Source organism: Chanodichthys erythropterus, chromosome 5, assembly GCF_024489055.1.
Source record: "Chanodichthys erythropterus isolate Z2021 chromosome 5, ASM2448905v1, whole genome shotgun sequence".
Classification (NCBI taxonomy): Eukaryota; Metazoa; Chordata; class Actinopteri; order Cypriniformes; family Xenocyprididae; genus Chanodichthys; species Chanodichthys erythropterus.
In genome coordinates, this window is record NC_090225.1 from 940,909 (window position 1) to 960,875 (window position 19,967).

Sequence of the window (19,967 nt, forward strand, 5' to 3'; positions counted from 1 at the left end):
GTGAACTGTCCCTTTAAGAGTTCCCAATCCACACAGCAAATTCAAGCACGCTGACATGCCTAGGCTTAGTCCTGAGACACGTAAGACAATGACAACCTTAACTGTTTTAATTGCTCGAAAGTGGTCATGTGGCTACAAGACACTCGGTGTGTCCATCCACTCAGTTTGTCTAATCTCATTTCCTGCTGAAGAATGTGTGGGCACAATACATGTCTTTTTCAGGATGTGTAGATAGAGGACAAAGAGGATGCTTAGAACAAACTCAAAATGAAGTAGAACAGATATCAGTCTCACAGACATCTCAAAGCATACTGCAGTCTGACTCCCATAGACCTATTGCTTTAGAACGGATGGAAATTTTGACTTCATAGTGCGCACATTTACCACTCACGCCTTCAGTGTGTACATCATCTCACAGAGACTGCTGTGTCATTATTTGAAAAGCCTACCAATTTGTTGCATGCCAGTCCTTTATTTTGGTACTATCGATTTTAGATTTACTCGCTTCTATGCATCACATAAAAAACAGTGGTTTCATTTTACTTGTCAGTCAGTCGTTTTCTGTCTAAGTAAGCAATTCCTGGCTAGCATAAACTACAGTGTGTACCAGACAATACTGAAGTCTGGCTCCTGCTGGTCTATCAACGTTGTGTTCCAGTGCCTGGTTAAATGACAAAGTGGAAATTAGTTGAAATATTTCCTGTCCTCCTCATGGGAGTTTTATGTCTCTCTTACACCTCTTTTCTCATGTTTATCTCTTTGTTTTAATATCCAGGAAAGCATATGAAAACTGCATAGTTCTGGATGCGCGCATTTGTTACAATGTTGCCAAGCTTATGTCTCTGGAGTCTGAAAGGTAAAAATTTTACAAGCTGAATTTTAGTCACCATGGGAGGGTGGGCGGATGGATGGATGGAGGGATGGATTGATTGATAGATAGGTGGGTGGGTGGATGGATTATGGGTGGGTGGATGGATGGATAGGTGGGAGGGTGGGTGGATTATGGATGGGTGGTTGGATGGGATGGATGGATGGATGGATGGATGGATGGATGGATGGATGGATGGATGGATGGATGGATGGATTATAGATGATGGATGGATGGATAGGTGGGAGGGTGGGTGGTAGGGTGGATGGTTTATGGATGGATGGTTGGTTGGGTGGATGGATGGATGGATGGATGGGTGGATGGATGGATGGATGGATGGATGGGTAGATTGATGGGTGGGCGGATGGATGGATAGGTGGGTGGGTGGGTGGTAGGAAGGATGGATGGGGGGATGGATAGGTGGGTGGTAGGAAGGATGGATGCATGAATGGTTAGGTGGGTGGTAGGAAGGATGGATGGATGGGGGGATGGATAGGTGGGTGGTAGGAAGGATGGATGGATGGGTGGTTGGATGGTTGGGTGGATGGATGGATGGATGGATGGATGGATGGATGGATGGATTGATAGGTGGGTGGTAGGAAGGATGGATGGTTAGGTGGGTGGTAGGGTGGATTGATGATGGATGAATGGGTGGTTGGATGGTTGGGTAGATGGATGGATGGATTATGGATGGGTGGATGGATGGATGGATGGATGGATGGATGGATGGGTAGATTGATGGGTGGATGGATGGATAGGTGGGTGGTAGGAAGGATGGATGGATGGATGGATGGATGTGTGGGTGGGTGGTAGGAAGGATGGATGGATTATGGATGGCTGGATGGATGGATGGATGGATGGGTAGATTGATGGATGGATGGATGGATGTGTGGGTGGTAGGAAGGATGGATGGGTGGATGTATAGGTGGGTGGTAGGAAGGATGGATGGATGGTTAGGTGGGTAGTAGGGTGGATGGATGATGGATGGATGGGTGGTTGGATGGTTGGGTAGATGGATGGATGGATTATGGATGGATGGATAGGTGGGTGGTAGGAAGGATGGATGGATGGATGGATGGATGGATAGGTGGGTGGTAGGAAGGATGGATGGATTGTTAGGTGGGTGGGTGGTAGGAAGGATGGATGGATGGATAGGTGGGTGGTAGGAAGGATGGATGGATGGATGGATGGACGGATAGGTGGGTGGTAGGAAGGATGGATGGATGGTTAGGTGGGTGGTAGGGTGGATGGATGATGGATGGATGGGTGGTTGAATAGTTGGGTAGATGGATGGATGGATGGATGGATGGATTATGGATGGGTGGATGGATGGATGGGTAGATTGAAGGGTGGGTGGGTGGATGGATAGGTGGGTGGATGGATGGATAGGTGGGTGGTAGGGTGGATGGATGATGGATGGTTGGGTAGATGGATGGATTATGGATGGGTGGATGGATGGATGGATTATGGATGGATGGATGGATTGGTGGACGGATAGGTGGGTGGTAGGAAGGATGGATGGATGGTTAGGTGGGTGGTAGGGTGGATGGATGATGGATGGATGGGTGGTTGAATGGTTGGGTAGATGGATGGATGGATGGATGGATGGATTATGGATGGGTAGATTGAAGGGTGGGTGGGTGGATGGATAGGTGGGTGGATGGATGGATAGGTGGGTGGTAGGGTGGATGGATGATGGATGGTTGGGTAGATGGATGGATTATGGATGGGTGGATGGATGGATGGATTATGGATGGATGGATGGATTGGTGGATGGATAGGTGGGTGGTAGGAAGGATGGATGGTTAGGTGGGTGGTAGGGTGGATGGATGATGGATGGTTGGATGGTTGGGTAGATGGATGGATTATGGATGGATGGATGGATGGATGGATGGATGGATGGATGGATGGATGGATGGATGGATGGATTATGGATGGATGGATGGATGGATTATGGATGGATGTATAGGTGGGTGGTAGGAAGGATGGATGGATGGTTAGGTGGGTGGTAGGGTGGATGGATGATGGATGGATGGGTGGTTGGATGGATGGGTGGTTGGATGGTTGGGTAGATGGATGGATGGATTATGGATGGGTGGATGGATGGATGGATGGGTGGGTGGGTGGATTGATAGGTGGGTGGTAGGGTGGATGGATGATGGATGGTTGGGTAGATGGATGGATTATGGATGGGTGGATGGATGGATGGATGGATGGATGGATGGATGGATGGATGGATGGATGGATGGATTATGGATGGATGGATGTATAGGTGGGTGGTAGGAAGGATGGATGGATGTATAGGTGGGTGGTAGGAAGGATGGATGGATGGTTAGGTGGGTGGTAGGGTGGATGGATGATGGATGGATGGGTGGTTGGATGGTTGGGTAGATGGATGGATGGATTATGGATGGGTGGATGGATGGATGGATGGATGGGTAGATTGATGGATGGTTGGGTAGATGGATGGATTATGGATGGGTGGATGGATGGATAGGTGGGTGGTAGGGTGGATGAATGGATGGATGGATGGATGAGGGGTGGATTAATTATGGATGAGGGATGAGTGGATTATAGATGGATGGATAGATGGGTGAATGGATTATGGATGATGGATGAGGGGTGGGTGGGTCTATTATTATATTTTTATTGTGATTTAATAAAAGTCTATCTATTGTAATTGTATTATGATAAATAAGTAAATGAAAAAGAAATCTACTATATTTTCTACTATATTTTTGTGATAAATAAAAGCATTGATATATACTATATTTGTATTATAATATAGACAGAAAGAAAGTTATAGTTAATGTGGGCCTGTTGGCCATTCAGATACTTAATTTAGTTATTTGTTTGAATTTTTTATTTTATTGGTTTACATTTTCATATTTTAATATAAATTGTTACAAATTTCTGCAGGAAAAAGGCAGAACGCAGCAAAAAGTTCTACACGGACCTGATGTCCAAGGAGCACATCCCCACCATGATTAACCCCAAACCCTGCGGACACCTCTGCTGCTGCATCATCAATGGCTGCGAGCAGGTCAGTCATCCTGAGGCTCATGGGAGTTTCACATGCACTATAACCCCTCAAGTCACTCCGCCCAAAGAGTTTTGAATAGTAGCGGGTATCTAGATCTCATATTAGTACATGAACCATCATGCATTTCACGTCACATTCAAATGTAAATCATGAATGCGTAACCTTTCCCCATTAGACACGCAGTCAGTATGTCACAGCGCCAGACGCTTCATTACATTTACAGTCATATTAGTCAGGATAATGTTCGCTCTGCTGCTGTGAGACATGTTCAGCATCAGAGCAGATGTATTCAGCAACTCCCAAGTGTCCTCATTAGATAAACAGACTTCCAGTTTGTCACAACAGCCCTTTTCTGTAGTACACATCCCCCCCTTCTGGACTATGACTATAATGCAGAAACTTAACTTGTGCATTGAGTAGAGGGTTTGTTGATTAATTCACATTAAATAAGGACATTTTTCTTTCAAACCACCTTTCATTTTGTGCAAAATGCATCGTCGGTTGATCAAACAGTCCAGAAAATCACATAAAATTGCATTGAGGAAGGGACCCGTGGCATATCTAGAGATCACATTATTTCATGCGTTCTTTAAAAGAAAATGCATTAAAATGTCTAACTCTTATCATGCTAATCCATCCCTGCAGGAAGAGGCTGTCCACTACTACACTAAGCTTGAGGCCAAACTAAAGGAAGAATACAGAAAAGAACGTGAGAAAGTCAACACTAAACCTCTGGGAATGGCTTTTGTTACCTTCCAGAATGAAGCCATGACAGCCCTGTAAGTCAAATAGACAGTTTGGTCTGTGTGTGTGTTGAAACTAACCAAAAAGTTCATGGTAGTATTCAGTATCCTGGTATATTACCTAGTGATGCTATCATTTCAATTTAACAATACTTCAGAAGGTGGAAAAATATATTAATATCTTTGTTTTTTTTTCTCTTGCCAGCATCCTGAAAGATTTCAATGCGTGTCAGTGTCACGGCTGTCACTGTCGACGAGAGCCGAAGTCCTCCCCCTTCAGCAACGGCCTCAGCACATTCAACTGGACGGTCACATATGCTCCAGATCCACAGAATGTTTACTGGTAACATCCTCTTCTTAAATCTCATGAATGTATTATGATCTTAGTCTCACAGTGTTAGATGGGATCCACTTTGCTGTTTATTCTGGCCAAGAACTGCCCACTTACACAGGAAGACACTGACCAGTTTTACATGCGGGTAAATCTGAAATCAATGATACCACAATAATATTTCATTGTGGACTGCATAATGCATATTATTATTACTTATTGTATGATATGGGCTAGGGCTTGGCATTTTAATATGCAATTTTTATCTAATATTGTTAAGTCAAATTTATTTGTACAGCACTTTTCACAATGCACATTGTTTCAAAGCAGCTTTACAAATAATCATGATGTAATGTTTATAATATTTTAATATCTTCATGCCCTATAGACGCATTTAGCAGATTAGAGCTGGGCGATCATTTTTACAGTTTACATTTTGTGTCAATACAAGCAATCAAGAATTTGAGATGTATGTATTTGGACACTTATAAATCCACCTTTATATAAAGAGCTGACTGAGAATGTAAATACATTTTGCAATGAAATAAAAAATCAATCCAGCTGAGATTTGCTATACAGTATATATATCCCCTTTTGGGAGTGTATTGTATGTATGTGAATACAGTCGAATGTAATATATCCAACTTTATATATAGAGCTGTATGATAATAGTTTACTTTTTTGCAATGATATTTGCGACAGTTTACATTTTTGCCACCGAGATACACCGATCAAGCATGACATCATGAGCACTGACAGGTGAAGTGAATAACACTGATGATCTCTTCATCACGGCTCCTGTTAGTGGCTGGATATATTCGGCAGCAAGTGAACATTTTGTCCTCAAAGTTGATGTGTGAGAAGCAGGAAAAATGGGCAAGCGTAAGGATTTGAGCGAGTTTGACAAGGAACAAATTGTGAAGCTAAACGACTGGGTCAGAGCATCTCCAGAACTGCAGCTCTTGTGGGTGTTCCCGGTCTGCAGTGGTCAGTATCTATCAAAAGTGCTCCAAGGAAGGAACAGTGTTGAACCGGAGACAGGGTCATGGGCGGCCGAGACTCGTTGAAGGCTGGCCCGTGTGGTCCGATCCAACAGACGAGCTCCTGTAGCTCAAACTGCTCCAGAAGTTAATGCTGGTTCTGATAGAAAGGTGTCAGAATACACAGTGCATCATTTTGTTGCGTATGGAGCTGCAGACCAGTCAGGGTGATGCTGACCCCTGTCCACCGCTGAAAGAGCCAACAGTGGACATGTGAGCATCAGAACTGGACCACGGAGCAATGGAAGAAGGTGATACATGTTTTCTTTTACATCACGCGGATGGCCGTGTACGTCGCTTACCTGGGGAACACATGGCACCAGGATGCACTATGGGAAGAAGGCAAGCCGGCGGAGGCAGTGTGATGCTTTGGGAATGTACTGCTGGGAAACCTTGGGTCCTGCCATCCATGTGGATGTTACTTTGACACGTACCACCTACCTAACATTGTTGAGACCATGTACACACTTTCATGGAAACAATATTCCCTGGTGGCTGTGGCTCTTTCAGCAGGATAATGCTCCTGCCAAAAAGCAGAAATGGTTCAGGAATAGTTTGAGGAGCACAACAACGAGTTTGAGGTGTTGACTTGTCCTCCAAATTCCCCAGATCTCGATCCAATGGAGCATCTGTGGGATGTGCTGAACAAACAAGTCCGATCCATGGAGGCTCCACCTCACAACTTACAGGACTTACAGGATCTGCTGCTAACATCTTGGTGCAGATACCACAGCACACCTTCAGGGGTCTAGAGGAGTCCATGCCTCGACGGGTCAGGCTGTTTTGGCAGCAAACGGGGACCAACACAATATTAGGAAGGTGCTCATAATGTTATGCCTGATCGGTGTATATAATGCTTTACGTGAATATACTGTATGTATGCAAGTAAAATAGGTTGTACTATTTATCCAACTTTTCGACAATATCAAGCAGTTGAGATTTTCTATACAGAAAATGCTGCTTAATGTATGTGTACTGTATGTATCCGGGTAAGGTTGGATATACTTATAGTCGTTGTACCTTGTTCTCCACAGGGAGCATTTGTCCATTGGTGGCCTCAACTGGTGGCTCCGCTGCCTCGTCATCAACTGCTTTCTCTTCATCTTGCTCTTCTTCCTCACCACCCCTGCCATTATCATCACCACCATGGACAAGTTCAACGTCACCAAACCCGTGGAGTACCTGAACGTAAGGAAACTGGGCTTTAATGAACAGAGTTAACGCACATCACAATGCAATGTTACTATGGGGGTCATGAATCTGTCACTCATCACCTCCCTCCTTTCCCTCTGTGTCTGTTCCTCTAGAACCCCATCATCACTCAGTTCTTCCCCACCCTGCTGTTGTGGTGCTTCTCGGCCCTTCTCCCCACCATCGTCTACTACTCTGCCTTCTTTGAGGCCCACTGGACACGGTACAATGCCAAATGTGTTTCATCATTTGTAGATGCTAAACTAAACCATTTTCTGGTGGACTCAGAGAGTATGTGACCTTTGCTCTTCAGATCTGGAGAGAACAGAACCACCATGCACAAATGCTACACCTTCCTCATCTTTATGGTTCTGCTGCTGCCATCTCTAGGCCTGAGCAGGTATTTTATCACCTGGTTTACATTGAAAAGCCAGAACTGAAGGTGTTATGCTAGAGAAAATACAGTTATCCCATCTTTTAAGTTTAATTTTTCATGTGCCTTTAAAGAAAACTGACTGTATCCTTCAGCAGTGTTTCACAATAGCTACTGAGCCCCAATTTCAGATTTTGCATCCTAACAATTTAATGGTGAATTTATTCTTAAAAAGGGGGTTAAAATCATGTTTATTAAGCATTTTTCAGCATAAACTTTTTGACAAAGTGTTGTTGATATGTTAATTTGAAATTATATTTTGTATATTTTTCTTTACAAATACAAATATTGCCTTTTTGTGTATTTTCACATAATAAAGTTCATTTTTTATTATAGAAAATTAAAAAAATCCAGGTAATTTTGGACTGACCTGTTTCATATGATCTTTTCCCAAATGCAGTTTGGATGTTTTCTTCCGCTGGCTCTTTGACAAGACATTTCTTGACCAGGCAAAAGTCCGATTCGAGTAAGTTAATGAGAGGATTACATCCTGTTTTTGTTTCTTTCTTCTAGGATTTACAAACATTTGCTTTATGCACATATTTTTGAGATTGTAGATACAAGATTTTATGGCTTGATTTGTTTTCTTTTAGGTGTGTCTTCCTTCCAGATAATGGAGCCTTCTTTGTGAACTATGTTATCGCATCTGCTTTCATTGGTAACGCCATGGACCTGTTACGCATTCCTTATTTTCTCATGTACATGATCCGACTGTGTCTGGCACGTTCAGCTGCTGAGAGGCGCAACGTAAAGAAGGTCTGTGTAGTTTGCAAGTGTACATGATATTCTCAGCCTTACTATTATAATAATTTAAACATGATTTGTTTTCTGAATTCCTCTCATTAAGGCCCATTCACACCAAGAACGATAACTATGTTTGCATCCACACCAATAAACAATAAAAGTCTGTTTATTTTAAGCTCACGTGCTGCGGTTTAAAAGTGTGTACAACATGGTTTTGCTGTTTTGTTGCATTTTTACAGCAGCAGATGTCCTCAGCATGCTATGTTTCGAGTGAATAGCTAGTGTAATCGATCTAATCTAACAGTGAATTTAGCTGAAGTCAATATAGTGGAATAAAAACAACGCCTAGTCTGCAAAAGAAGCAAGACAGTGACTACGTTTACATGAACAGCAGTAATCTAATTATTCACCTTATTCTGAATAAGTCAATATTATGATTAAGGTGTTAACATGAGTTGCTTTTAGAATATTACTTTGATGTTCCCGTGTACATGTCTATAATGCACTCCAATAATGCGACTAAAATAGGAATACTCCACCTGTCTTAATTCGATTTGTGTTTACTTCAAGTATGACTTAAGGTAATCAAAAATTGCGTATCAGAGTATCGTCTTAATTGTGTTAATATTGAAATATTGTTGTCCATGTAAACGTACTCTGTGCTGTCGAAACTAGCGCTGGATACTTGAGTTAGTTTTGTTACACTGTTTGCTAGCTTGGCATAATGGTCTCATTGTTAAAACATCTCACCATTTATTCCAAGGGTATGACCGATTGTTTTCCATATATCCATTTTCTTAAAAGTAGCCTTGAAAAGGGGGTTTGACTTGTCAAACGGTGGTGGATTTTTCTGGCGATTTAACTTCTCCGCAATGTCATCTGCCATTTTAAATGTGTAACACTTCAATTAGAATGGATTCTGATTGGCTGTCAGTGCTGTCCGCTGGGAAAAAATCATTCTGAAAGTGATCCTAATGATATCGTTTCTCTAAATTGTTATCGTTATATCTGTGGTGTGGACTATTCTTTTACATTTAGAATGATTTTTAGAACGATATCTTTATAGTTATCGTTTTTGGTGTGAACGGCCCTACACTCAATAATTCATATCTATCCTAATGTTGTGATTCACATGTGGTTGTGTTTTGTTACAGCATCAAGCTTATGAGTTCCAGTTTGGAGCTGCTTATGCCTGGATGATGAATGTCTTCACTGTGGTCATGACCTACAGCATCACCTGTCCAATTATTGTACCATTTGGTGAGTGACACATTTCTCACTGAAGAAGAATTCCTGCATCGTGGTGGCACGTTTCCCACAGGCAAGCACCACTCGCATCATCGTCAAACAGTGTATAAACCTGTCTGACATTAATTTTGTCTGCAGGCCTGATGTACATGCTACTGAAGCACCTGGTGGACAGGTATAACATGTATTATGCCTACCTGCCCTCCAAACTGGATAAGAAAATCCACTCTGGAGCTGTCAACCAAGTGGTGGCAGCACCCATCCTCTGCCTCTTCTGGCTTCTCTTCTTCTCTACTGTCCGTACAGGTAAGACACTGCCAAACAGATCGAAGAAATGCTCAGCCAACTAATCGATTATCAAAATAATTGTTAGTAGCAGCCCTAATTTAAATATCCTATTAAAAAAATTGTTTTGCATTTTATCTCTCAAATTGATGGATGTCCTTTTGTCCAAGCCTTGATTTATGAATATACTTAATTTAATAATGCATATTGGAGTGGTGATTGTAATATTATTCTCCACAAAGATTGTAAAGTCTCTAATATAGTTTTTCTCCCTGCTTTCTTTTAAGGTTTTAAAGCTCCAACATCAATGTTTACTTTTGTGGTTCTGATCCTCACCATCATCATTTGCCTCTCCCATGTCGTCTTCGGTCATTTCAAATACCTCAGTGCGCACAATTATAAGGTCAGAAACCACTTTGTCTAATTTTCGGTTTTCATACACAGTCTAGCCCAGAACTTTCTTTAATTCGCAAAGTGTTCTTCCTGTATTCACAACAGGTTGACATGGACGGTGTGGACAATGGACAACCACTAGGTTCATCCCCACCTGTCAAGTCAATGGTAAGTTTTTATCATAACAGTTGTGCCTGTCACATCATAATGAGCAAGAAAGCATTTTTGCATCCCTAGTTTGATTTCTCAATTTTAATCGATTCTTAATTTGATGAACCGATATAGATTCTTAAATCCCAAGAATCAATCATTTAGTCTATGCTGTTTTCACTTGAATAAACAAAACTTAGTAGTTCCTTCCAGCCAATAAATTGTAAAAAGCTTTCTGCTTTTTGATATAAAACAAAGTCTCAGCTTTCAAATCCTGTCAATTTGTTTTAAAATCGCTTTGGCACACTTTAATGTGGCGTGACAAATTGCTGTAGATGCCTCAATTCGAGCAGCATTTGAATTGATCATCTGATTTATTAGTTAAAGCAATAAACATGAATGAACATCAGAAGGTATGTTGAAAGATTACAGTACAACTTACAGAAATCCGTATCATGTCTTGTAATCTACATGTACATTCATTGATGAATCCGAACGTAGTGCTTACATGAATGCTAAATAAAGTGATCGGGTTGTTGTGCGTGTTTATATGTCACAAGTTTTACATCGGAATTTATTTTTTTTGCATGCGCACACTGCACGAATATCAAGATTTTCCTAAATTTCTTCTTTTCTTTTTTTTAAAGAACAGACTTATCTATTTCGGGTCCTATTATGAGACGACGAGCACATGAAGTGTTGTGTTTTGCTGCTTATATTTATCAAGCAGTAGAAGCGCCTCTTCCCTTTCCCAAAACATGGCGTCTGTGGATGAAAATCTAAAACAAGGACTAGTGGGACATTGTCCTGCTCCACTTCACAGACTATGAGTGCAAGGAGAATTTTAGAATGACACGATATTCATTTATGACATTTTTTTTTCAACGACAACAGCACTTTCCTTGCGTTATTCTACGTCATTGCACGTGGACAGAATTTTTCCGGTTTCGGCTTTAAGTCCGATCAAGTGTTTACATGTCCCCTTGATTGGGTTAGAAAAGGTTTAAACAACCCCATACGAATGAAATTTTATTCAGATTTGACCAATTCATTCCAATTGGCATGGTTACGTGACATTTTCATTCTGACTGTGCCAGTAGTCCGATTACAATCGGATTATTAGGGTCCAGGTAAATGCAGCTAGCGTTTCAACCACGGAAATCAATAAAACAGCTTGTGAACATCTCGTAATTGCATAAACTCGATAGTCAGCTGGAATAATTTGCTCTAAAGAGGTGCATTTTGTTAAATATATGCACTATATTACATATTCATTGTTTCTACTTAACCTGTTCTGCGATATTATGAATAAATCTGTCATGAAAACAAGTTATGACAGCCACCATTTAAATTTATAAAATGTTGTATTTCAAAAAACTAATTTGAGTAGAAACAGGGCATAAAATTAACACTCACCAAGTGCCAAATGAGAGCAAAAATCTGCGCGTATATAAAACGGTGTCACTCGCCAGCTGGCTAGTAAAATTTTTTATGAATTCTAACAATGTATGAACGTGAATAAACGTAAACGACGCTCTGGACAGTTGACGGGCCAGTGCTGCATCATAACGGAAAAAATATTTATGGCCGGTAAATTTTCGTAAGTCACCAGCCATTGGCAGGTGTGGCAAAATGTTAGCTTTAGGCCCTGAGTAGAAACATAATTGTGTCATTAACAAGTTATTACTATAAAAAAAAAAGTCTTTGTGTAATTTTAATGTTTGAATTCAGAACACTTACATTTAACCTTAATATTATAAATGTGACAGGGTTCCCCGTTTAGTTTACAGCATTAGTTAAGAATTCAGAGTTGAATTGAAAGCTTGTGAATCGAAATCGAATCAGATATTTTCCCTGCTTTTCATCTTCATATTCTTTCTATCATCAGCAGACGTACGTCGCCCAAGTGCTACAGGACGAGAAGGGCAGTGGCGAGGACGAGGGCCAGGGGTCCTCGCAGGATGAGGAAGTGGTGACCGAGGGAGATTTCCAGTCAGGAGAGGACAGCCTTATTGAGAACGAGGTGCATCAGTGACCCAGGCTAGGGCCACACCATGTGCTGAACTTCTGAGAAACTAGCAGGAGATCCACTACACCTCACTACACTTACTCTGTGTGTGAGTGAGTGTGTGCGTGTGTGTGTGAATCCATCATGGCTGACAGCTAAAACACTCCTTTATCATTGAGGCTTGGAGACAGGATGGCCAATTGTGAAGAATCTGAAGTGGCTTGTGATTGTCCTCCAACTATAAGAAACTGGTTCATCATAGTTCATTGTTTGCCCTCTTCGTACAGCATTTGGTCAATAGTACCAAGTTTCTTGCCCTTACAAGCGCACGTCTAGTAAATAATACCAAAAATAATAATGATCACTCATAATTTGCCATTTAAAATTCAATTTACCTATGTTATGATGAATTGAAACTGCTATAGTGCCATCTCAGGTGGGCAGTAAAATCACATATGAGGGTGGATATCACCTCCAAATCTTTTGCAACAAGAAAATATCATATATAGGACATTGGTTACGTAGGGTAATGGTCGATTTATACAGTTAAAAACAAAAATAGATGTATATGGCTGTTTACCATCTTTCAGTGATTTCAGTGGCAATATTGTGAGAAATCACATGTATTAGAAATGCTTGTGGAATAAACATCCATCCGAATGACAGACTGTTGAGCTGAAGTTTTGAGTTTGGCACCTTTAGAAACCAAATATTGTTCTTGTCTTGGCCCAGCTGATATGGCACTATAGCACAATATGCAGATTAATTCATGCAACTTTCCATTCTTCTCTAACAAAGTGAATGTATTTAACATAAAGCCCATTACTAATGGAAAACTCACTCCAGCCTGCTGAATTAACGTATTATGAGGAAAACAGCCGCCGAACACTAATTGTCTCAACTGGAAAAGCCACTTTGAGACTGCCTACAGACTCGAAAGCAATTCGCCATCCCTGTAACTATTCAAGGTCAAAGTCAAATGCATATCCCACCGTCTTCTGCGCATCTAATGTTTCAAGAGTTTAAAGATAATCATTTGCATTACTAATCCATACTTGCGCTGGTATGCGTGATATGACACTACTTTCCGAATGAATCGGGCACCAAATGGACCAACTTTGTGTTGCTCTACTGTGGAATGTTCTGTCCATGACTGATACTGTAGCAAATTGAACTTACGCACAGCAGATTCCCTACATGGACCTTAAGGTGGAATTTTTCTTTTTATTATGCATGGGTATGATGGTTTCATCATTTTTTTGGTTTGTTTTTTTTTTTTTTGGCGCTAACAAGTGATAATGTAGACATTAACCATTAAACATCAAACATATACTACTACTTATAAATTACTGTGCATTGGAAACATACCCAGAATCTTTGAACATCCTTAAAATTGGGTAATATATGATGATAGCAAGATCTCATTGGGTCATATAAGCATATGTGTCTTTAATATGGCCTTCTTTATTGCTGTTGTGGTGTGTTCCTTTGCATTTTTTACAAGAGAACTGGAAATAATAGAATCCGTGCTTTGGTTCTTCTTACCTGTGTGCATTCACTGACACTTGCAGTTCTGAGATCATTTGATTGGGTTTATGCATCATTTAGTGGTTGAAGCCTGAAAAAAAGAATAAAAAAACTAGTACGATGACCACTATTTATTGACCACTGATTTTTTGTTTTTTTGACAACTACACTCTTTATATCTGTTTGTCGCCATGTTCGGACATTTATGCTACTTTGTCCATTATATACAAATTGCATTTTTGCTCTCTGTGCATTGTTGAAATGCAGGTCAGAACTGGAAACATAATATTTTATTGGAGCAGACAAAGGCTGTGCCCGAGTACTTGCTTTAACATCATTTTATTTTCTTTGTCCAGCCCCTAATTTTGTTAATCGTTCCTGCTAGTGGACCTAAATAGTTCTCATTGTGTCATTTGTTTACAGGAATAGCAATGCAGTGTTTGAACTGTCATTTTCTGCAACAAATGTTGACTTGAAACAGTCATCAGGTGTAAGCTTGTGAATTAGAACATTAGGAAGCTAATCAGTGATATTTTTAGTAGGGATGCACCGATACCAAGCTCATGTACTTGTACTTGTACTCATAAAAATACCCCCGATACCAAAGAGAGATACCTTATGTGATGTAACTGACAGAATTTTCCATGCATAGTGTGGAAATACTTCAAAATTAATGATGACAACCAACACATTGCAAACTGCATGCAAATCGCGCTGAATGACACAGACCAGAAGCACTCTGTCTTGCACGCGATCCCTGTTCTCTCAGACAGTGCGCAATCCCAGTTCTCTTAGACAGTGCGCAATCCCAGATCTCTCAGACAGTGCGCGATCCCAGATCTCTCAGACAGTGCGCGATCCCAGATCTCTCAGACAGCTTGCAATCCCGGATCTCTCAGACAGTGCACGATCCCAGTTCTCTTAGACAGCTTGCAATCCCGGATCTCTCAGACGGTGCGCAATCCCAGTTCTCTTAGACGGTGCGCGATCCCAGATCTCTCAGACGGTGCGCGATCCCAGTTCTCTTAGACGGTGCGCGATCCCAGATCTCTCAGACGGTGCGCGATCCCAGATCTCTTAGACAGTGCGCGATCCCAGATCTCTCAGACAGTGCGCAATCCCAGATCTCTCAGACAGTGCGCGATCCCAGATCTCTCAGACAGCTTGCAATCCCGGATCTCTCAGACGGTGCGCAATCCCAGTTCTCTTAGACGGTGCGCGATCCCAGATCTCTCAGACGGTGCGCGATCCCAGATCTCTCAGACAGTGCGCGATCCCAGATCTCTCAGACAGCTTGCAATCCCGGATCTCTCAGACGGTGCGCGATCCCTGTTCTCTTAGACAGTGCGCGATCCCAGATCTCTCAGTGCGCGATCCCAGATCTCTCAGACAGCTTGCAATCCCGGATCTCTCAGACGGTGCGCGATCCCAGTTCTCTCAGACGGTGCGCGATCCCAGTTCTCTTAGACGGTGCGCGATCCCAGTTCTCTTAGACGGTGCGCGATCCCAGTTCTCTTAGACGGTGCGCGCTCCCAGTTCTCTTAGACAGCTCGCAATCCCGGATCTCTCAGACAGCGCGTGATCCCAGATCTCTATGACGATCCCACATCTCTCAGAAACCGAGCGCAATCCTACATCTCTCAGACAGCACGCAATCCCAGTTCTCTCAGACAGCGCGTGATCCCAGATCTCTATGACGATCCCACATCTCTCAGAAACCGCGCGCAATCCTACATCTCTCAGACAGCACGCAATCCCAGTTCTCTCAGACAGCTCGCGATCCCGGATCTCTCAGACAGCGCGTGATCCCAGATCTCTATGACGATCCCACATCTCTCAGAAACCGCGCGCAATCCTACATCTCTCAGACAGCACGCAATCCCAGTTCTCTCAGACAGCTCGCGATCCCGGATCTCTCAGACGATCCCACATCTCTCAGAAAGCACGCGCGATCCTACATCTCTCAGACAGCGCGCGATCAGTTCTCCTTGCACCTGAATGGTCAAATGCACAAATGTCGATAGTTGTCAAATTGTCCATCGTTTGGAGTATTTCACGTAAATATTTGGTTATGGCTTAAGTTGCTACATCACCCAAAAAAAAGAAAGAAATGTAAAGGCATCGGTATCGGCGAGTACCAGGAAAAAAAATATCGGTACTCGTACTCGGTCCTTAAAAAATGGTAACGGTGCATCCCTAATGTTTAGTTAATTTATGTATATAATCACACTAATCTACCAATCACTGAGGAGCTCTGTAACTTTTAAATGCAAATAACACTGTAGGCTATGCACTTCATGTGAAATATGTAACATTATCATGGTGTATGTAACAATTTCAAGCCATTTTTGTTTTTCTCATTGATCTTGTTTGGACAACATTGAGTAACTTTGTACGTCGACGCTCTTGCTGCTTAGATACTGTAGGTGATGTCCGTATGACTGCATCCCGGATCTGTTTAAGGAAAAACACTGTTCTGAAGCATGATGCGGTGGCAATAATTTATTTATGCATCTTTATGACTTTTCCTGTTTGTTACAGATGTTGTCCACAGTATTTATTTCATTTGTCTATTATTTTATTCCATCTTTTGAATTAACTGGCTGTTGACCTGGAATGAAGAGGTTAAATCACTGTAATATTTTTGTAAATAGAAGCATTGCGCTGCTCTCGGAACACTAAACTGTATTTACATTTGTACAGCTTAGTCAGCGAAACCGTGTACAGTCAACCATGAATTGTTTGCTTTTGTCCATTCAGAGTTCCCTTAAGATCGTACTATGCTTGCGATTGCTGTTTTTAATAGTTTTGTATCTCAACCTCCCCTCAAATGATCTTTTGTACAGTGTCATCTTCAAACTCTTACATGTCTTTGAACAATAAAATAGACATTTACTGACAAAACCATATAAAGTGTGAAGAAATTCTTTATCACCATGTCATTTAGAAATGTTCTAATTGTGTTTCACTTTTACTGACTTTTTTTATTCACTTCTAGTATTTTGTTGCATTGTTTTTTTTTTTTTCTCCCAAGTTTTCAAAAACTGTAATTTATATCTTTGCTTCCAAATAGGTAGATGTATATGGGCCATTCTGCAGAACTGGTGCAAACTGCTGTCCCACAACCAAAAAACACATTTAAAAAGTATTTAAGTATTAAAATTTTAGATGTTTACTAAGATCTTTCTATTATCTATTGAATTTTTACAATAATATTTAAAATATTAGTAAGCTTAATATATAAAATCATCATTTATTGGGTACTTTGAATTGGGAGGTGTCTGTCCTGAACCCTGACCCCTAGATTTCAACTTGTAAAAATATTGAAATAATTTGTGCATTTTTTTTTCCATTGTTGTTTTTAAATGTATTTTTGAGTGAAATTTTTCTAAAAACATATTTTTAAATAATTAAATTTTATGTAAAAAAAAAAATAATAATAAAATGTCCCGCATTTTCATGTCACTACCGAAAACAATTACCATTTGAAGGACATAATTTGAGGAAAACGGTAAGATTTGCATGTTTTCTTTTTAAAATACTTTGTCAGTGACGCGCCGAGACAGACGATTACACTGCAATAAATAAGCAGGCCGATCTGTTTCCACTTAAAATATTCTAAAACTTCCTAAAAGATATGTTCACCTTATAAGCAAAACTGCATAAATTTGATTCAAATTGTTTAAAACTATTAAAATACTATTTGGCCAGTGGAAATGAATGAATCAGCTCTATTCTAAAACCTTTATCTTAAGTATTTTATATAATTTAGTTTTTATGGATATTTTGATATATTTATTCTGAAACATAAAGAGGATATTGGATGATCTTTATCAATATAATGTGTGGCACAAATGGCATTCATAGTCTATATCTAAAATTTTCCATTGTCTTGTACCTTTGATGGAGTTAACCATGGTGTCACATGGATGGGAATATGTATGGAAATGATATGCAGATGAGGTTATGCATAGTAAAACTAGGCGTTGTAAGCTCCATATATGGTGATTTCGGGGAGGAGACAGGGTGGAGATGCACAATCTTTCATTGACTGGGATTTATAAAAGGATTTGTGCGCAGGTTCTGGCGTATGCATGGTTTTATAAATCAGATTTTTTTGTGCGTACGCAGAATCTAGCTTTTGCGCGTACGTAGACTTTTAGGATGAAATCTACGCACAGTTTTATGAATGAGACCCCAGAACTGTGTTTAGATAATCATGTGCTGATTAGTATCTTTGAGCGGCTCAAAAGTGAGACAAATTTTAGTACAGTTATGCAAATCATTAGTATTTTAATGTTTTAGTATGTGAGTAAAATTCTTTCATGTGATGTGGTCACTACCAACACATTATGGTCACTACTGAAACTGTGCAGTCATGACCAAAACATGGGATGTTTTGTCAAAAATAAAGTATATTGAATGATCAACTAAGATGTTATTATAGTGTTTGGTTCAATTCCAATTTTTTAAGTTTTAATCATATTTTAAAATCTAATTTTCCTCCTATAAGGACTCATTTTATAGCAGCTTTCCACGAAACAGTACAATCTTTGACCTCTCTTGGTCTTATGGTGGAGTCATGTGATGTGTCTCCAGAGAAGGAAAACAGGAACAGAGTCATAAGCTCTCACGTTCCTCTGACATCTGATTCACTAACGAATCTTTCACACGAACCGATTCAATGGTACAGTCGAATCATTCAACCGCATTTGGCGTCGGCAAAATGTGTTTAAGTGTTTACCAAAGAGAGAGAGGTTAGATATTAGGTTGTATTTCTATATTTCTTTATTATAGGAATGAATTCGCCGTTCTGAATTCAAACTGTCGGTATGAATCTGATAACGATATTAACAAAGCAACGTTATAACCTCAGTCTTCTTATGACAAATGTCTCACAGAATGTAATCTATTTTAGAAGTTAAGAAAGTAATTCGTCGTAGAGAAAAAGCATCTTACCTCAGACGCTCTATCTGCGCGCGCTATCAGTTAAAAAATGATGACGCGTTTTAACGGTCATCAGCATCGTAAATCCTGCAAAGTTTTTTATATTTTCTTTTTTTTTTTAAACGTATGTACATTTATAACAATATAATTATTACCTTTGCATAAAATTACAAAAAACAAAATAAAAAAACTAGTTGCTGTGAGGGTGATAGTAAAGTAGACAACTTTCTCTCTATTTTTGCCACTTTTGTAAGTTATGAAAGGCTATTATGGAGTTTTATATATATATATATATATATATATATATATATATATATATATATATATATATATATATATATAGTACAGTCCAAAAGTTTGGAACCATTAAGATTTTTAATGTTTTTAAAAGAAGTTTCGTCTGCTCACCAAGGTTACATTTATTTAATTAGAAATACAGTAAAAAAAAAAAAACAGTAATATTGTGAAATATTATTACAATTTAAAATAACTGTTTTCTATTTGAATATATTTCACAAAGTAATTTAATCCTGTGATCAAAGCTGAATTTTCAGCATCATTACTCCAGTCTTCAGTGTCACATGATCCTTCAGAAATCATTCTAATATGCTGATCTGCTGCTCAAGAAACATTTAATGTGTACAATTGTACAAAATATTTGTCTGCAATATTTTTTTTCAGGATTCTTTGATGAATAGAAAGTTCAAAAGAACAGTGTTTATCTGAAATCTAATCTTTTGTAACATTATAAATGTCTTTACTGCCACTTTTGATTGATTTAATGCATCCTTGCTGAATAAAAGTATTAATTTCTTTAATTTCTTTTAAAAAAAATAAAAATAAATATTCTTCCTGACCCCAAACTTTTGAACGGTAGTGTATAATGCTACAGAAGCTTTGTATTTCAGATAAATGCTGTTCTTTTGAACTTTCTATTCATCAAGGAATCCTGGAAAAAAAAGTACACAACTGTTTTCAACATTGAAAATAATCATAAATGTTTATTGAGCAGCAAA

The 19,967-nt window shown here is 39.9% G+C and overlaps 1 protein-coding gene across 5 annotated transcripts in view; it reads left to right on the top strand.

The window, feature by feature from the left end:
* The window catches only part of tmem63ba (transmembrane protein 63Ba), a 42,085-nt gene extending 25,180 nt beyond the window's left edge, over positions 1–16,905 (top strand). For 4 of the 5 annotated variants that reach the window (XM_067385584.1, XM_067385581.1, XM_067385582.1 and 1 more), the window contains 14 exons: positions 776–856; positions 3,788–3,911; positions 4,557–4,690; positions 4,860–4,997; positions 7,060–7,213; positions 7,333–7,439; positions 7,530–7,616; positions 8,050–8,115; positions 8,243–8,405; positions 9,548–9,653; positions 9,780–9,947; positions 10,214–10,329; positions 10,425–10,487; positions 12,358–16,905. In XM_067385584.1, the coding sequence (XP_067241685.1) occupies positions 776–856; positions 3,788–3,911; positions 4,557–4,690; positions 4,860–4,997; positions 7,060–7,213; positions 7,333–7,439; positions 7,530–7,616; positions 8,050–8,115; positions 8,243–8,405; positions 9,548–9,653; positions 9,780–9,947; positions 10,214–10,329; positions 10,425–10,487; positions 12,358–12,504 (1,654 nt within the window). In that variant the 3' untranslated portion in view covers positions 12,505–16,905. The remainder of the gene's footprint in view (positions 1–775; positions 857–3,787; positions 3,912–4,556; positions 4,691–4,859; positions 4,998–7,059; positions 7,214–7,332; positions 7,440–7,529; positions 7,617–8,049; positions 8,116–8,242; positions 8,406–9,547; positions 9,654–9,779; positions 9,948–10,213; positions 10,330–10,424; positions 10,488–12,357) is intronic. The other variant, XM_067385583.1, reaches the window with a different exon arrangement.
* Positions 16,906–19,967: the final 3,062 nt, after the last annotated feature.